The sequence below is a fragment of the Pogona vitticeps genome, chromosome 4, assembly GCF_051106095.1.
Source record: "Pogona vitticeps strain Pit_001003342236 chromosome 4, PviZW2.1, whole genome shotgun sequence".
Classification (NCBI taxonomy): Eukaryota; Metazoa; Chordata; class Lepidosauria; order Squamata; family Agamidae; genus Pogona; species Pogona vitticeps.
This window is the reverse complement of record NC_135786.1, coordinates 48436112-48453948: the sequence shown is the minus strand read 5'-3', so window position 1 is coordinate 48453948 and position 17837 is coordinate 48436112. Positions and strand designations below refer to the sequence as shown.

At 40.4% G+C, this 17837-nt stretch overlaps 1 protein-coding gene across 2 annotated transcripts in view; it reads left to right on the top strand.

Moving 5' to 3' along the window:
- CDK18 (cyclin dependent kinase 18) overlaps positions 1 to 17837 on the top strand; it is a 105065-nt gene that overhangs the window by 42384 nt on the left and 44844 nt on the right. For both annotated transcript variants that reach the window (XM_020797489.3, XM_072997280.2), the window contains exon 2: positions 15235 to 15389. In XM_020797489.3, coding sequence (XP_020653148.2) covers positions 15266 to 15389 — 124 coding nt within the window. In that variant the 5' untranslated portion in view covers positions 15235 to 15265. The remainder of the gene's footprint in view (positions 1 to 15234; positions 15390 to 17837) is intronic.

Genomic DNA, 17837 nt, shown 5'->3' with positions numbered 1-17837 from the left:
ACCCTCAAGCTTTCCGGATGCAGACTCAGATTAACAGGTAAGGTGGTAAAACCACAAAGTGCAGAGTGTTCATGTGAATGCACTGACATACTTGTGGTGAGAATGAAAACTTCCTTTTTCCCGGAATTCCTTGGAACTGCAGAGGTAAATCAGAATGTGGTAAATAGCAATACTGTAACACCATTTCCTGTTAGTCTGTAAATACATAAATAACCATTACTTTGTACTTGCATGGCTCCAGTCTAGTCGCCTGAGTCTAACCTGGGATGATTTGTGCTCTAAATTCTTTGCATTCATAGCAAAACTTGGCTTATTAAAAGCATCCCCTCACAATCTAAGCAAGGCCTGTCAAGTTTTGGTTGTGTGAACTGGCTCTAAATACATATTACACATTTTTGGTAATTATGGACTAATACAGTCTTGCTTGGTCTATCTTGGCTTACATCCTCACTTTCAGGGTCACTTGTCAGGTGAAGGTCTACGTTATTTTTGCTTGCTATCCTTGAGATGCTAATTCATAGGCCATTGCCTCTGAGAAGCATTCTTTCCATGTATGTCAGCTCAAGCTTGCTGCCTTTACTAGATCAAACACGTTTGTGCTCTGCACAGCCATGCAGATCTTGACCTGAGTGTTAGTTTGGCTGAGCTCCAGTCTCCCACTACAGGACGGTAGAATGGGTAATGATGGGTAGTGAAGCAGAACTAACATGGAGCAAGGTCCTGTCATAGAAAAAAAGAACAATTTCTGTGGGAAATCAGCAGTCGATCCCAGGACTGTATTGAAGGGTCTGACTGACCTTTATTTCTCTCTAATGCATTCATTGTTGTCAAAAGGAAAGGGAAACAAGAAAAGATAAAAAGGTAAAATATTGTCACACTTTAAAAGACTAAAGGGTTTATTTCCACAAGAGCTTCCATGGATCAAAATCTATTTCTGCAGTAACAGTGATTGCAAATACATGTCCTTTATATTTATTCCATGGTGCTGAGACTCATGTCCAGGTAAGGATACACATCACAGATAAAGTGACTATGGTTTATTAACACAGTAATGTCACTATCAGGGCTGTCAATTAGGAGATCGGAGCCAAGGTGATAAGCCAGGTAGACCTGTCTGTCATAGGAAACTAAGAGTTTTATGGGACACAGGTTTGTTCTGTGTAGAAAACAAAGGGTGGAAGATGGCATAAATCTGGCAGAAAATGATATTAGATGATGAACAAGTAAATGAGCCTGTGATGCAGCTGCCATTGTAAATGGGGGGGGGGGGGAATATTTGGTACCTAGGTTTGTAATAGGGTCTTATTTCTGTCTCAATGTTGTGTTGTCTTCAAAGTGCTGCAGTAGTTTGCCTTCCCACCTTTTCTTTCTCCCCATTACTTTTTGCCAAAATGCCCAGTCTGCTTCTTTGGAAATTGAGCCAAGGATAGAATTCCTTGGGTGATGAGGCGGTTACTTCAGCTGGCTATTATAGGGTGCATTTCACACTGTCTGGTTGGCTAGAAGTGACAAATTCAGTACACATGCTTCCTTGCAAACACAGTGGGAGATCTTTCTGTATAGTACTTTATCAGTTATTTAGCATTTGAAGAAAGATAATTGCAGTGTTTGATCATTGGACTACAACTCCCATAATTCCCCACCCCATATATCCAGTGGTTTTGCTGGTAACATTTTCAAGTGCAATGCTAAAGTACCATCTTTCTGAGCAGCCAGTATCATGTTGCCAATTTTCACTTGTGTAAGGGAAATCATGTAATCATTAATGAGCAGTGGCAAATTGATGTTCATTTCTGAGATGCTTCCAGGTTGCATTCCAGGATGCATGCAGAGTGTGTTGTTATGCATAATGATACAGTAATCTTAAATGATGTTCATATACAACTTAATGATAACCTAGGGCACTTAACTGCTGTACTGAAATTTTGATTGCTGGTGTGATGAGCATTGTGGAGAAAACTGGTGTTACCTACCTACAAAGCAGAGGCATGTGCAAACATTTCTTGGAACAATTTTGATTAGAAATATTGAAGAATCAGAGCCAAGTCATAGAGCAGGAGCATAACATTTATTTCTTCAAAGGTGACACTTCAGGGTATGTTGAGAATGAACAGGAAGAAATCATTTTTTGTTGGTTTGGGTTTTTTTGCATTTGGTGAAATGTTTTGCAGTTCACAAAGTAAAGTTTGTGTCATAATGAATGTCCTAACTTTTAAAATGTTACAAGGTTCTTCTCCATTTCTCATGTGAATCATATACTGCTTTGGAAAGCTCTTAATCAAGTTTGTAATACAGTTGTAAATTAGCAGTGTTTTTTAAATAACTGTTTGTAGTAGCAAGTCTCAAATGACATAGGAATTGATTGGTCAGCTAATGGGTTTATTTTCCATAAAGTGAGTTAAATATGAGAAGGATATGTATCCTTCTGTCACATCATCAGCCAATCCTTCAGGGAGACAGCATACCTGGTAGATCTGTGAATCTTCCTGGCATATTTCAGTTTTGATCCCACACAACAGGGAGTCTCCTACTACAGCTACTCTTCTTTTTGTAGAGTGTGGATTCAGTGACTCTGCTTGGCTGAATTTCACCCTCTCTCATATCTTCCCATGAAGTCTTCTGTATGTCTTCTTCTACATACTGTCCACCAGACTTCTCTTCAAGAATCTGAAAGTGTTTTTGCAGTTCCACTTGTGAAGATTGTCTCCTTATTTTGCTCCTAAATGTGACCCTTTTGTATGGTCACTATATTCTTCTTTAGGTTGCTGCTGCTTGTGAGTTCTTTCTGTGTACTGTACTCTTCATCTTCTCTTATGGCCTTAAGTGTGGCCACTTGCTGCTCCAGTTCTCTCACTTTCTCTTCCAATAGTGCAACCAGTTTGCATTTGCTACTTGTATACACCATGTTGTTCTCAGGCACAAAGACAGACATTGCACATGCTTTGCAGGGGAACACCACAGAGGTGTTTCTTCCCTCCATGATCCCTGTTACCTTTTTACTTTCTTCTATTTGTCTAGGAGTGCCTTGTGTTTCTCTGCCTTGAAGGATTCTGGGAAAGTCCACTAATATATAATTCTTTGCCTTTATCTCCTTGCTTTCCCTTTTCTTTTGTCTCTTCCTTCACTAGACCTTTCCTTACTATTATTTCCCTGTCAAACACCTGTTCCCTCCCCCTCTTGAAGTTCCTATCAGTTTTATTCCTTTGCTATGCTCTGTTAGATATGAGCAGACAGAGATCCATTAAATACTAATAAATTATGATGATGATGATGATGATGATGATGATGATGATTAACAACAACAACAACAACAACAACAACAACAACAACGTTATTGTCTATGCACAACATGTGTGCAGTGAAATTGAATGAGCCTCCATTGATACAACCACACACACATATATACACACACACGTTATGCCACCGGTATGTACATATTGTGTGTTGCACTGAAGCTTCTTGCATCTAAGACTGCTCCCATTCTTCAAGACAGGAGGAGCTTTGAAAGGTATGAAGAAATGTCCAGTGTTCAAAATCGAAGACAGTTCTCCTCACCGTGTTGCAGTGTTTTTTTACCTCCAGGTTTCCTGTGTAATGACGGGGTGGGGAACATATTTTTATGCATGCATGTGAACATAAATAGACATGCCCACAACCTCATCCTCCTATACATAGCTCTTGTACAGACACATATCTTCTCCCTCCACACTGAGATAATCTTTCCATGTGCCTTTCCATCAGCTGAGGAAACAAATAAGGAAGACTGTCTAGAGATGCATGCTCCTCTCTGTTTAAACTGTGCTCTCAATAGCTGATCAAGCAGCTGCATGCTGACCTGTTGAGAAGACAGCTGTGCTGGAACTGGGTGTGTGTCAAAAGAGTCATCCCCATGCCCTTCCCCAGCAGAATCAGGTTGGTGATAGTCTGCTAGACATCCATTTCAAAAACTAGTGGGAGCATAATTGTTCAAGGAAGATTATGTGCTGAAATGACTTGCTTCGTGCTGTAGCTTTCCCTGCAGTGGGGGATTTTACAAGGGGGCTCCATTTACAGATGATAGTAGTGACAGTTTGGACATCTGCAGTAGGCCATACAGAAGCATTCCACAAGTCACATATAGCCCACAGGCTGTGGGTTGCACATATGTTCTGTACTGCAAATACATCATAGAGTGGGATGTGGTTAGTTCCACAGCTGGTCTGTGCATATGATAGTCACATTCCAGGTTGATGTGATCAGATGCAGCATCCAGAGTTAACACATTCCCTCACCATGGCAACAGGATATTTGGGCTAAAGTGCCTATATCCAAAAAGCTCAAAAGATTATCTATCAGTGACTCAAGCATTCTGATAGCCAATTATTGCAGTTGCCAGGGGAAATTACGAGACCAGCCCCAAGGACCTGGGCATTTGCTTGGGGCTTCAATTTTGCTTTCTGTATCCCTTTCTCAGATCTGAATGGAATGTGTTGCCCTCTCGGGATGCCAAGCAGCCTCTGCTGATCCTATGCTCTGTAAGTGCCATGTCTAATGGTTGGATGAGGATCCCATAGTGGGGTTGCCTAGCAACAGCATTTTCTTTCTTTCTGTTTGGCTCTGCCAGAATAGCAAATGGCAAATGAACAGATGACTAGGGCAGGGAACAGAAAACAGAAAAAGTAAGTCTTATTTATGGTGCACCCAGACCACTGCTAGTTTCTCCTACATCTCTGAAATCCAAACACCTAATTTCCAAAGAGTTTTCTGTGTTAGTCTGCTACAGCAAAAACAAGGAAGAGCCCTGTAATGTTTTAAGGCCAACTAATTAAATATAGGATGAGCTATATTTGCAGTACATGTGGCCACAAGTTAGACTGTAAACATTGTCAGACCAAAATGACAGGTAGAAAAGTACTGAAAGTAACGCAGTTGCATTATTAGCATTGGTGATATCCTGGGTCCAGATAAGCTAATCAGCAATTTCTTGTTCTAATTTTTCTTTGGACTTTCTTTGCCCTACTATGGTTCAGTGACACAGTATCCTAGGAGGTTGTCCTCCCAATTTTGAATATTGTCTTTCTGATATCAGATATGTATTTTCGTGTAGAGATTATGCAGAATAGAATCATGGCACTGCTACTAGATGATGGCATACAGTATATCATACTGGAAGATGAGCAGCTGAGTTCAACCTCAATTGTTCTAAATGGCATTATTAGTTTCTATCATGGTGGCACCACAGTAGTGAATGGGGAACAAAGTTTGCATTTTTGTTGTCCCTGCATTTATATATTTACATATTGTGCTAATTTCAGTAGTTGGCTAAGGCACTGGTTCTTAACCTTGGGTTACTCAGGAGTTTTGGACTGCAACTCCCAGAAGCCTTCACCACCAACTGTGCTGGCTGGGGTTTCTGGGAGTTGCAGTTCAAAAACATCCGAGTAACAAAGGTTAAGAACCACTGGGCTAAGGCAGTGGTTCTTAACCTTTGTTACATGGATGCTTTTGAACTGCAACTCCCAGAAACCCCAGTCAGGACAGCTGGTGGTGAAGGCTTCTGGGAGTTGCAGTCCAAAACTCCTGAGTAACCCAAGGTTAAGAACCAGTGGGCTAAGGTACTGTATTGTCTATAGCCATGTTTCTCCAACCCAGGCAAGTGTCATCATCCAGCATAGCACAAGGAGAAAACGTCCTGTAATGAAATCCAAAAATACCTTTAGTAGGCTATGGACACCTAAAAATCTAACTAGCTTTACTCTTCAGGAGTCTTCATCAGACTGGGCACTTCAGAATTGAGTGTAAGGAAAAGAAAAAAAATGTTCCAAAATCTTTCTAGGCAGATGTTAAATTCAGGATCTCATAGTTTTAAGTGGCATTCCAAAATGGACCCTGCAACCTTGTGCAACCAGTTGAGGTATAAGGTTTCACCTTAGAGAATGTAAATATTTTTTTCTTTTTTCTTTTCTCAAGAATCTCTTTCTCCCTTTTGATCCTGATCTTCTTAAGAACTCAAAAGCTGGTCTGTTTCTGAGATTTTCATGGTCTAATAAAGATACTGCCCATCCTTGTTTTTGCACGGTATCTAGGATGATTTCTGCCTAACAGGGAACTAAGAGGTTAGTTGAGAGGAATAATAGTTTCTAAAATACATATTGCTTGCCATTGCTGACTCCAAAATGTATCTCTCCCATGCCATTGTGAATCAACCCTTCCAACTCCATTATTCTGTAATTCTGCGATTCTCTCTCTCTTTTTTTAAGATTGCAAATAGCAACTATGAACTAGTAATAAGAGGTCAATAAATGCATTTACCCATTGACTTACTCAGCCAAAATAGCAACACTAGGCACACACAACAGGAAGATATTTGCAGGCCTGAGGGAATCCTAAAAGTTTCAAAAGTACACAAATCATAAGGAGAAAAAGAATCATAAGGAAGGGACAGAAAAATATAATGTGCATTCAGCTTGGAGTGCTGGTTGATGGTGATTGGAGGAGGAATAGAAAATCAGGTGAATGGAGATTGGAGCACAGTTGCCAAAACCCTGGGAGTTCTGCACTGCAGTGCTTTATTGCCAATCTCTATTGCATTTTCTAATTGCATTGCTTTATCCCCTTTTAAGCATTGTCCTCTGTATTTACTGTGCTGTAAAACCATTGCCCTACTTGGCAGAGAGGAGGGTTTCATAAGGGTTGCCTGTTAGCTGCAGCTGGAAAGCAGGGTATGCTGGTTCATCAGAAGGGTATCAGTTTCAAATCATTAGGGCATTAATTGAATGGAATGGGGTTCTCTTGCCACAGCTCTGTAGAGCACCTTCATGAGCCACATGGCTGATAGCAAGACTTCCCTGAATGTGTGTGGTCATATAAGGCTGGAAGAGAAAGCAGGTTGCAGGAGAGAATTATATGGCAAAATAGATTATGTATCATGGGGAAGAAAAGCTCTGGAACAAGAAAAATTGTGGCTGTTTACTGGAATTTGCAAAGCCATGCTCCACATGTATGATGCATATCGGAAAGGCTTGGAAATTTGTCTTATGAATTTAATGTGACTCTACTTAAGATTGGAGTTTTATTCACAACCTCTGATACTATCTGTTCTTTGATTGACTGGGAGGGACTTTGATTGACTCGGCTGGGGTAGTTGTATGTCTCTATCCAGCATTAACCAATTGTTTCTTTCAGAGAGACTTGCCTCTCTGCTGAGTGTTCTATCCATCTGTTTCATTGTTTGGTGGCAGTTGTTTGGTGCTGTTGATTTATTTGGTTGGTTGCTAGCATGTGTGCAATAAAAACATATACAGTGTACAACTCTGTAATTGCAAGCAACTGTAAGTAAATATACTTTTTAAATTCTTTCTCTTACAAATGTCTCAGAATAAGTGCCTGTTAATGAGAAATAAGTGAATTCTGAGGAACTTGTAGCTATTTTCCTCCGTTCTTCTGCTGTGTAAAGCAAAAAAAGAGATTTTACCAAAAATTCAAAACTGTGCAATACCTAATTAGCAAAAGGGACATAGCAAGTATAAAAACAACAATGGTCTTGTGGACTAGAATTGAAAATACTGTATGGGAATAAAGCTGTTCCAAGTCTGGTATCTTGTGTGTGAGTATTTTGGCATATGGAAAAATTTGCAAATACAGTACCTGGAACAGAAGAATAGTTGTCTGCCTGTTAGCATGTCTTCCTGCCTCCATGCCTGTCAATATCTTCCCCATGTTATCACATGGAGGCAGACTTTACTACTGGCCTACTGATGAAACTGTTACTATTATAGAATTTGCATGTCTTCCGTGGGCTTAATAACAAATTAGTCATTGTTGCATAAAGTGGTTTGAGGAGTCAGAATACTGTACTACTTTTCCCTTATATAGAGTAACAGGGAGGGCTGTATATAATTGATTATTTTTATGCCCCTTCTGATAGTCCATTAATCTCATATACTTTCAAGCTCCTCACTCCAGCCTTAGGGACTAGAAACTTTCTCATGTCCAGTCATACTTGGCATTCAATTCTATTATTGTTTCTATGCTTTAGTGTTACTATAGCAATCTAATTCAACACAGCCTATTTCCCTTTGTCTTCTTTTTATAACAACATATTTCCTCATCAGCATCGACAACATGCTGCAAGGGGAATAACAGAACCATTTCCAATATGTGCACAATAACAGATAAGTAAGGAATTAATTAAACTGGAAACAGCATAAGAATGAAACCAAACCAAAGCAGTCAGTGTAGGACTAAGACTAGATGTAATTTGCCCAGGAGGGACAGGAGGAAAGAAGTGAAAAGAACTCAGAGAAAAGCCAAATTAAGTAAATCTGCTGCCAGCATCATGCATTTTTATCAACAATTCCCTAAGGGTACATTCTGTCTGGTTGAATTGCCATTACTGAGCAGCTGCAAGAAACCAGCAGAGAGGAGGAAGGCAATTACTTTGGAAATAAACAGAACTGTGTGCACACTGCAGGTGTGGGCATCTTAGCAATTGGGCAAATAGAGCTAGTCCTTGGAGCCGAAAAGGGTTTAACTTTTATATGTATGAGAAACAATCAGAATGGTATGCCCCAAATCTGTATGCAGAAATATTAGCAGGCCTCCTTCCACTGCCCCCTGAAATGCACATGCACTCAAGTGCGCTCGCATTTAATCAGTACAAGAGTAGTTGAAGTTACTTTATTTATTTGTTTGTTTGAAATATAGCATTGCTGTGTTCATTTATTTGTCTATTTATATGTTACGTTTATATCCATCCCTCCTTTTCTCTAGTTAGCTTGAGGCAGCTTATATAGATATTCTTCTCTCCCTACTTCATTCTCATAACAGGCCTGAAAAATAGCTCAGATGGCTTACAAAAATAATAGGTAAAGGTAAAGGTTCCCCTTGACAATTTTTGTCCAGTCGTGTTCGACTCTAGGGGTCGGTGCTCATCCCCGTTTCCAAGCCATAGAGCCAGCGTTTTGTCTGAAGACAATCTTCCGTGGTCACATGGCCAGTGCGACTTAGACACGGAACATTGTTACCTTCCCACCGAAGTGGTCCCTATTTATCTACTTGCATTTGCATGCTTTCGAACCACTAGGTTGGCGGGAGCTGAGACAAGCGACGGGCGCTCACTCCGTCACGTGGATTCGATCTTACGACTGCTTGGTCTTCTGACCCTGCAGCACAGGCTTCTGCGGTTTAGCCCGCAGCGCCACCACGTCCCTGAACAAAAATAATAGCCTCTAGTAAAAAACAGTAAGTGGGTTGGAAAACTTAGTGAATTAGGGATCTGGCTGCAAAGCCAGAAGTTGAGAGTTGAATTCCCAGTACCAGGATGCTCCCAAGAGAAGGAAATGGTGAACCACTTCTTCGTAGAAAACCCTGAAAAAGGTTGCCATAGGTCAGAATTGACTTGATGGTGTATAGTTGCTAATTAGAATTGCTGGATAGCTCAGTGGTTTAGGTATCTGACTGCGGTACCAGAGGTTGGGAGTTCAGTTCCCCACTATACTTCCCTGACAGGGGCTGGACTCAAGGATCCATAGGGTCTATTCTAGCTCTGCAGTTCTAAGAGTAACATTAACATTAATACAATGATAAATTAAAACAGCAATATCCAAAGAATATTATTATAGCACATTATTATAGTATATGCACTTTTGGCATTTAGTATAGTGTAGTGGATAGAGTGTTAGACTAGCATGCAGGGGACCTGGGTTCAAATTCCTGCACAGCCATGGGAACACAGAGAGGGAGGAGGGGTAGAACAGATAAAACCCTTTTCTATATATCTTTCACCTTGAAAGTCCTATTAAAGGTAAAGGTTCCCAGTCGTGTCTGACTCTACTGCTCATCCCCATTTCCAAGCCGTAGAGCCAGCATTTGTCTGTAGACAGTTTCCGTGGTCACGTGGCCAGTGTGACTAGACACGAAACACTGTTACCTTCCCACTGAGGTGGTACCTATTTATCTACTTGCATTTGCATGCTTTCAAACTGCTAAGTTGGCCGCAGCTGGGACAAGTGACGGGAGCTCACTCCATCGTGTGGATTCGATCTTATGATTGCTGGTCTTCTAACCTTGCAGCACAGAGGTTTCTGTGGTTTAACCCGCAGTGCCACCACGTCCCTATTAGGGTCACTGTATTTCAGGAGTGAATGCCCTCAAGGATACTGGTGGCCAATTTTCAGATTCGGTAGCAGCCCAAGTGCTTTCCCCCAAAAAGGGTGTGCTGAAAGACGCCAATTTACCATTTTAATTTTTGCAAAGTTTTAAAATATAGATATATCTATTTGCACTGGGGGGCAGGCTAAGGAGTCTCGGGACCCCTTGAAATTTAATAGGATTGCCTTCCATGTCCTGGATGTGGCACAAGGGGACTTTAAATTGGGGGAAAGGTACACTGGGTACCCTCAGGGACCACATATTTCCCACCCTTGCTTTATCTAAGGGGTTAATTGAAAGAAAAAGAACTGTATGAAGGGTGAACAGAGGGCTTCAGTTGTCCAAGAAGAGCAGCCAGACAGCAGGAAAAGCAGTTACCAGATCATAGTGTACTCTGCTATATGTAATGGCCAGAATCCTTCTGGTGTTTCCATAAAGTTTGTGTAACTTGTTAAGGCTAATCACAGCTAATTAATGAGGTGTCAAGGTGCATCTCTGTTGTGTGTGTCTGGTAATGTGCTCAAGTGCATAATCTGCATGTAGACCGACACCTCATTAATTAACTGTGGTTATCCACAACTGCCCCTTCACGGATTGCTGCCTTGTTGTAGCAAAGGGGCTTGAGTAATTCAAAGAAGTTATGGGCTATGCAGTGCAGGGACACCCAAAACAGACAGGTCATAGTGGAGAGTTCTGACTAAACACGATACACCTGGAGTAGGAACTGGCAAGCACTCCAGTATCTTTGCCAAGAAAACCCCAGGAACAGAAACAAAAGGCTAAAAGATATGACTCTGGAAGATGAGCCCCTCAGGTCGGAAGGCGTCCAACATGCTACTGAGGAAGAGTGGAGGACAAGTACAAGTAACTTCAGAGCTAATGAACTAGATTTGGTGGACAGAGTGCCTGAAGAACTTTGGATGGAGGCTCGTAACATTGTACAGAAGGCAGCAACAAAAACCATCCCAAAGAAAAGGAAATGTAAGAAAGGAAAGTGGCTGTCCAACGAGGCCTTAGAAATAGCAGAGAAGAGAAGGGAAACAAAATGCAAGGAGTATAGGGAAAGTTACAGAAAATTGAATGCAGACTTCCAAAGAATGGCAAGGAGAGACAAGAGGGCCTTCTTAAATGAACAGTACAAAGAAATTGAGGAAAATAATAGAAAGGGGAAAACCTGTTCAAGAAAATTGGAGATGTTAAAGGAACATTTTGTGCAAAGATGGACATGATAAAGGACAAAAATGGTAGGGACCTAACAGAAGCAGAAGACATCAAGAAGAGGTGGCAAGAATACTACGCAAAAGCCTTAAACTGTGTGGACCACAGCAAACTAACGCAAGTTCTTAAAGAAATGGGAGTGCCTGACCACCTTATCTATTTCCTGAGAAATCTATATGTGGGACAGGAAGCAACATTTAGAACTCTATATGAAACACCTCATTGGTTCAAAATTGGGAAAGGAGTATGACAAGCCTGTATATTGTCCCTCAGCTTATTTAACTTATATGTAAAATACATCATGCGAAAGGCTGGACTGGATGAATCTGAAGCCGGAATTAAGATTGCCAGAAGAAATACCACCACTCGGCTGGCAGAAAGTGAGGAGGAATTAAAGAACCTGGAGAGTCCCCTGGAACTCACCCATCCATTTTGAAGGAAATCAACCCCGAGTGCTCACTGGAAGGACAGATCCTGAAGCTGAGGCTCCGATACTTTAGCCACATCATGAGAAGAGAAGACTCCCCGGAAAAGCCCCTGATGTTGGGAAAGTGTGAGGGCAAGAGGAGAAGGGGGCGACCGAGGATGAGATGGTTGGACAGTGTCATTGAAGCTACCAACATGAATTTGACCCAACTCTGGGAGGCAGTGGAAGACAGGAGGGCCTGGCATGCTCTGGTCCATAGGGTCACAAAGAGTCAGACCTGACTTAACGACTAAACAACAATTGGTATTGAACACTGCGATTTTTAAAAGATATCTGCTACCTTCTTTGATGCTCTTATAAACAACTGCAACAACAACCAACTGTTTTTAGCACTGTAGAGCTGGAAGGGATCCTATGGATCATCAAGCTCAGCTCCTGACAAGGAGGCACAGTGTGGAATTGAACTCTCAATCTCTGGCTCCACACCTAGATACCTAAACCACTGAGGATTCTAGATCTTTTCTAGATTTTCTATTTTTATATGTTACTTGGATCACCATTTTACTTTGACTTTCCTAATTTTGTTTTGAACTTTCTTGTGTAATTCTGTGTATTTGATGGTGCTCTATTTTTCCATTCATTAGTTCTACCTCCATTAATTCTTCCTCCATTAGTTCTACTCTTTCATCTGTTTTCAATTAGTTTTTTAATAGTTGTTGGTCACACCTACTAATGTCTCCTATTAGTTTTGGGGTGGTTGTTGATAACATCTACTAATGTATTTCATCAGTTTTCAGGCAGTTCTTGGCCATGTCTATTAATACATATGTCAATTTACAGCAAGTAACATTTATATGTCATTTAATGTGGTTGATTGCATAATATCAGAAATGTTTGCTTAGCAGTCAATTCATACATCTGAGAAGAGTATCCTGTCTTTCTCCTGGAAGTCAGTGAGCGGGGGGGGGGGTTGCAAGTTGTTGAGGCACAGAAGAAGGCATTGAAAGCAATGAGAGAAGAGATAGCCCTGGCCACTTTTGTTTCCGACTCTGCCCATCACTGGTTTCAAACCTATTCTGACAGCATGTGGTCCTAATAGATTACTCCTGAGGGAATGCAGCCCTTGGCAAAAGATTAGATTGCCCCCACTTGATGTACAGCTCAGTTTGCCAGCTTATCTTTTGAACTGAAATATGGGTGCTGTACTTTAAAGACTGGACATGCCTGCTATGTTGAGAGATACCATAGCATTTTTATGTAGCCACTCCAAACAGTTGAGAATTCAGGTTGCTGTTAGTTTTAGATTAAAATTTAGCCTGAATATATGAGAGAAAGGTGAGCCAGTTTGAAATTGTAGAGAGTAATCATCTGCAGATGTTTTTAGAGTGAATCATTTCTCAGGTAAAGGCAAAGGAAGATGACCTGATTAAAATGAAAGCAGGCTGATAGGAAACTGAATGATGAGCTTATGTATGTTTTTTATTTTAGTTTTTGCTTTGAATTGTTTGTGTTTAGCTTTATTTTGACTGTTCCGAGAACTGGGTTGAGTAAACATTTGAGGAAGGAGATGTCTCCAGCCCCACCTGTCTTTCACACATGTCCATTCTTCACATCTCTTCACGTGAACTTTCTATCCAGTTCAGAGTGCTAGATTGCACAGCCTTCTCACCTAGAGAGATCTCTCTTCCTCAGAAAGTTGTCATCTACCTGAGGATGATGATTGAAATGCATGAAGAATGCCCTTATTCTCTATTTAATCTGTCTGGTTCTCAAACACACAAATAGCACTTTAATAATTAATCTCAATCTTTCAGAGGATGTTCTTACAAACCACCAAATTGGTCCCAAATGATCTTGGTAATTCTTGGGACAATTTTGCGAATTGGTAAGCAAAATGCAAAATCATGTCCATATTATTGATGTCCAAATTAGATTTTGTCTTCAGATTTTCATGCCTCATGCTGGTGTGAAAATGACACAGTGGGTGTTTTTGCATGGGACTGTAGACCATATTATTGCTTATTATGTCATAGGAATGTTGCCACTGCGTATGATTGATCTCTCAGCATATCTGTAGGTATCCAAAAAGTGTTTACAGCTTGCTCCTTTGGATTAAAAAGCAGCCACTTTGTGAGGTTTCTTTTGTAGTACTTGAAAGCTCTCCTTCTTGTTGCAAGAAATAGCATTTTTTCATGAGGCTGAGGTTTTGTGAATATTGTTCAGTATATTTTTTACCAGTTATCAGAAATTGTAGAAATCACTTTTTCAAACTACAGTTCCCAGAATCCTGCTTCTTGAGTCCCAAAAAGTAACTCTTTCAAGGCTTCCCAGTTGCCAGCTGAAATGTACAGTCATGATTTAGAAGTAATTGGCTGCAGTTTAACCCTCTCCCTTTACTTATTGCAAATATTAGAGAGTTCTTCATAGTGTCTGCATATCGTATGAGCAACCTATTGGACCTGTGCATATCTCCACTTGGAAATTTTCTGAAGTGAGCATGTTGGTAGAAACTCCATTCCCTTGCACATATTCTGAAGGGTGCCACCAAAACTCCCTCTTGGCAAAGATTTTGGAGATGCATGTTCTTAGATTATCCAGTGTGAAATATCTCACTGTAGAATAAAAGGAGTAGGAAGGGGGAGACTAATATATTCACAAAAATGCTGAGGAAGCATTTGTCTTTCACCTCTGACTGAGATAAGCATATAATATTTAGCACTGGGTAAATGAGGGTGGTGGTGCCCATGGCAGTGTAGTGGATAGCATGACAGACTAAGACTCTGGAGACCAGGGTTTGAAGCCCTACTTGGCCATGGACACTGACCAAGGGAGTGGCACTGGTAAAACACTCCTTAAATATCTCACTTATCTTAAAAGCCTTGTTAGGGTCACTGTAAGTCAGTTCTGTCTTGACAGTGCATAACTAATTAACTGTCCAGCACCAGCAAAGTAAGGGTAAAAAAAAACACTCCAAGAAAATATCTCATAAAGTGTGATGGTTAGTCATCACATTTTAAGCTCCTAGAAATAAGCCATTTCTTGTCCTTGTTGCTTCCAGTTTGGTACTGACCATTTTCAGAATTACACTTTTAAGTCTCAAATCAGTCTGTTGAGCTATTTTCTGAGGAAAAGCCATGAGATCCCACCCAGCCCCATTTCTTGCCACAATGGCAGAACATGATTAATCTCACCCAGACTTAAAAGAGGGCCACACAGATGGCCAAGTAAGAATCAAGAAGTTCTGTGTTTAAAAATATTGCTGCTACCATACCTAATTGAAACTTGTATATTTGATTTTTTTCTAAACTTAACACTGTCTTTTAGGGGGTGGGTGGGTTTCAAGGCTTTGTAATTTCAGTGGCACCAGAGTATTTTTCGCTGTGTGTAGTTCAGTAAAGTGTGCTATTTTCTAATGCAATTTTCTAATTTCACCATTTTCCCCACTTTTCTCCCAACAGATCTTGCTGTCACCTTGTTCTATTGGACACAATGAATAAGATGATAACTTTCAAGCGGCGTTTTTCTCTTTCTGTTCCCCGGACAGAGACTATCGAGGAGTCACTGGCAGAGTTTACAGAGCAGTCCAACCAGCTCAACAACAGGAAAAATGAAGGTAAACAATGAAGGGTATAGTAGACTCATATTGACAATGGCATGGGCAGTGGGGTGCCAGAGTCTGTTCAAAATAAGGAAAGTCTTCAGATATGGCACACGTCTTTTTAATGAAAAACATTGACCATTTGGGCTTACAAAGTCTTTGGAATGCTCTGAGGGGAAAAAGAGTGCAGCACTATTTATCTTTTTTTAAAATCTTCAATAATGTTTTGCCTGAATAAGGGACCAAAAATGATTTACCAAAAAGAAATTGGAGGGAGGGAGGAAGGAAGATCTACAACAACAATAATAGTAAAACCAATCATTCAGAATAAACGAATTAACACAAAAGTTGGAATTTTAACTCAAAAAGAAGCTAGGCAATGTCATATTTTCCCCATTCCACTAAATTATTTGCTTGCTTTCTCTTCATCAAAGGGAATGAACTGCATATTCAGAAATGTAACCCAACAACTTAAATCAAATTGTGATTCTTTGTGGGCCATTGTTCAACATTAAATACTAAGGGTGTTCTCAAAAATTTCCCACCCTTTCATGACCTCAGGAATGATTTTCATCAGTGACAAATATGGAAAGAGCCTTGAAGTTTTTTAACCTGAATAATGTTCAACAAAATGATTTCTGTTGTACTGTTCCTGTGGCTTAGACATCACCTGTCTACTCTATACCTCTGGGTTTCACATTCTTATCTTGAGATTGAAAGCTATTCAGGGATCGCTGAAGGTGAGAATAGAAATCCCTTGAATATATAGCACATTGATGGTTCCTAATGCCAATAGTATACTTTCATTCCAGTAAAAACTGCCATTAAAAAACAATGGACTTGCTTGGTAACTCATTCAGATTAGAACAGCAAAGCATATTGGACCAAATCCCAGTGGGTATTCACAATACAAATGGAGCTTCTAAAAACAGCATGATATTTTTAAAAAGAAATATATATATATATATATCCTTTTTAAGAACAGCACACACAGAGACACAAACACACATACAGCCACTTTAGTGCAGGAGAGTAAGCTCCGAGGCCCTTTATTCTGAGAAATTATTTTTATTTCTCTCCCCAGTGAACAGTCAAAAAGAAATAGACTGAAAAGTTTGGCACAGCCTTAGTAAATACTCATGGCGTTAGGCAATTCAGTCAGATACACAACAAAAATCTGAGGCATTTGGAAACGTCCTGTGGTTTATTTGATGGTGTGTGTCTATTTAAAACAGTTAGTTTAAGGTTTTTAAAAGTTTTTTTTAAAAATACTTTGAAATATTGTCTTCTGCTAACACAATAAATGCTAAAGGTTAACTACTGAGACTACACAGTTATTATAGCCAAGCAGGCTTTAGAACAAGGGTAGGGAACCCCTCCAAATGTTGTTGTACTATAGTGCCCTCCATCCTTCGCCATTAGTGATGCTGATTGGAGTTGATAGGAAGTCAGGTTAGACACCATTGGAGGATTGCAGGTTTTGTATGTTTCCTTGCAAATAACTCGGTAGGCCAGGCCCTTCTGGATCCACCTTTATTGCACTCTTGTTTAAAATCTTCATTCCCCAAACTAAAAACACTTAAAAGCTAAGCAGAAATGTTTTCACTGTCTGCCTAGAAGTCATCAGGGAGGGGTTTTGTGTAACCCTCATAGGAGGGATAGAAAAAAATGGATATTTCCCAAGTGCTCACTTTTTGGTCTTGGAATTACACCTCACTAGTCCTATGCAAGCATTGCAGGCTGAAAACTGATACAGCTGTAACTGGTGATAACAAAGATATACCTATTAGTTCTACCTCCAGTACCTCTTCTCACTACTACTGTATATTATTAAGAATAACTGTATGTTGTTGTTTAGTCGTTAAGTTGTGTCCGACTCTTCGTGACCCCATGGACCAGAACACACCAGGCCCTCCTGTCTTCCACTGCCTCCCGGAGTTGGGTCAAATTCATCCTCTGTCGTCCCCTTCTCCTCTTTCCCTCACACTTTCCCAACCTCAGGTTCTTTTCCCAAGGAGTCTTCTCTTCTCATGAGATGGCCAAAGTATTGGAGCCTCGGCTTCAGGATCTGTCCTTCCAGTGAACAGAAACAAAAAATAACTGTATAGAATTATGTAATTTAAAAGTCAAGGAATCATTTCTTTATCCTAGCATCTCTAAACATAACCTGAAACCTTTAGTCTGCAGTCTCTTCCTACTTGTTGGAGGCTTGGCATAATTGTGGCTATATTGTGTTTGGATGCAACAATTCTGCACTGGGGTGTTGTGCTGCATCCAAACCAGTCTCCCACAGTCTTCAGCCAATACATTCTTCTCTTTCCTGCTTTCTGTGATTTCTTGGCTTTTATTCATTTATGTTAGTATTTCTTTGCTAAACACTCTGTGTTTAGGAATTCTTAGCATCCTGAGATAAATCCAAGTGTTTCTGTCTTTTTGTAGTGCTCTCCATAATTGTCAAAGAAA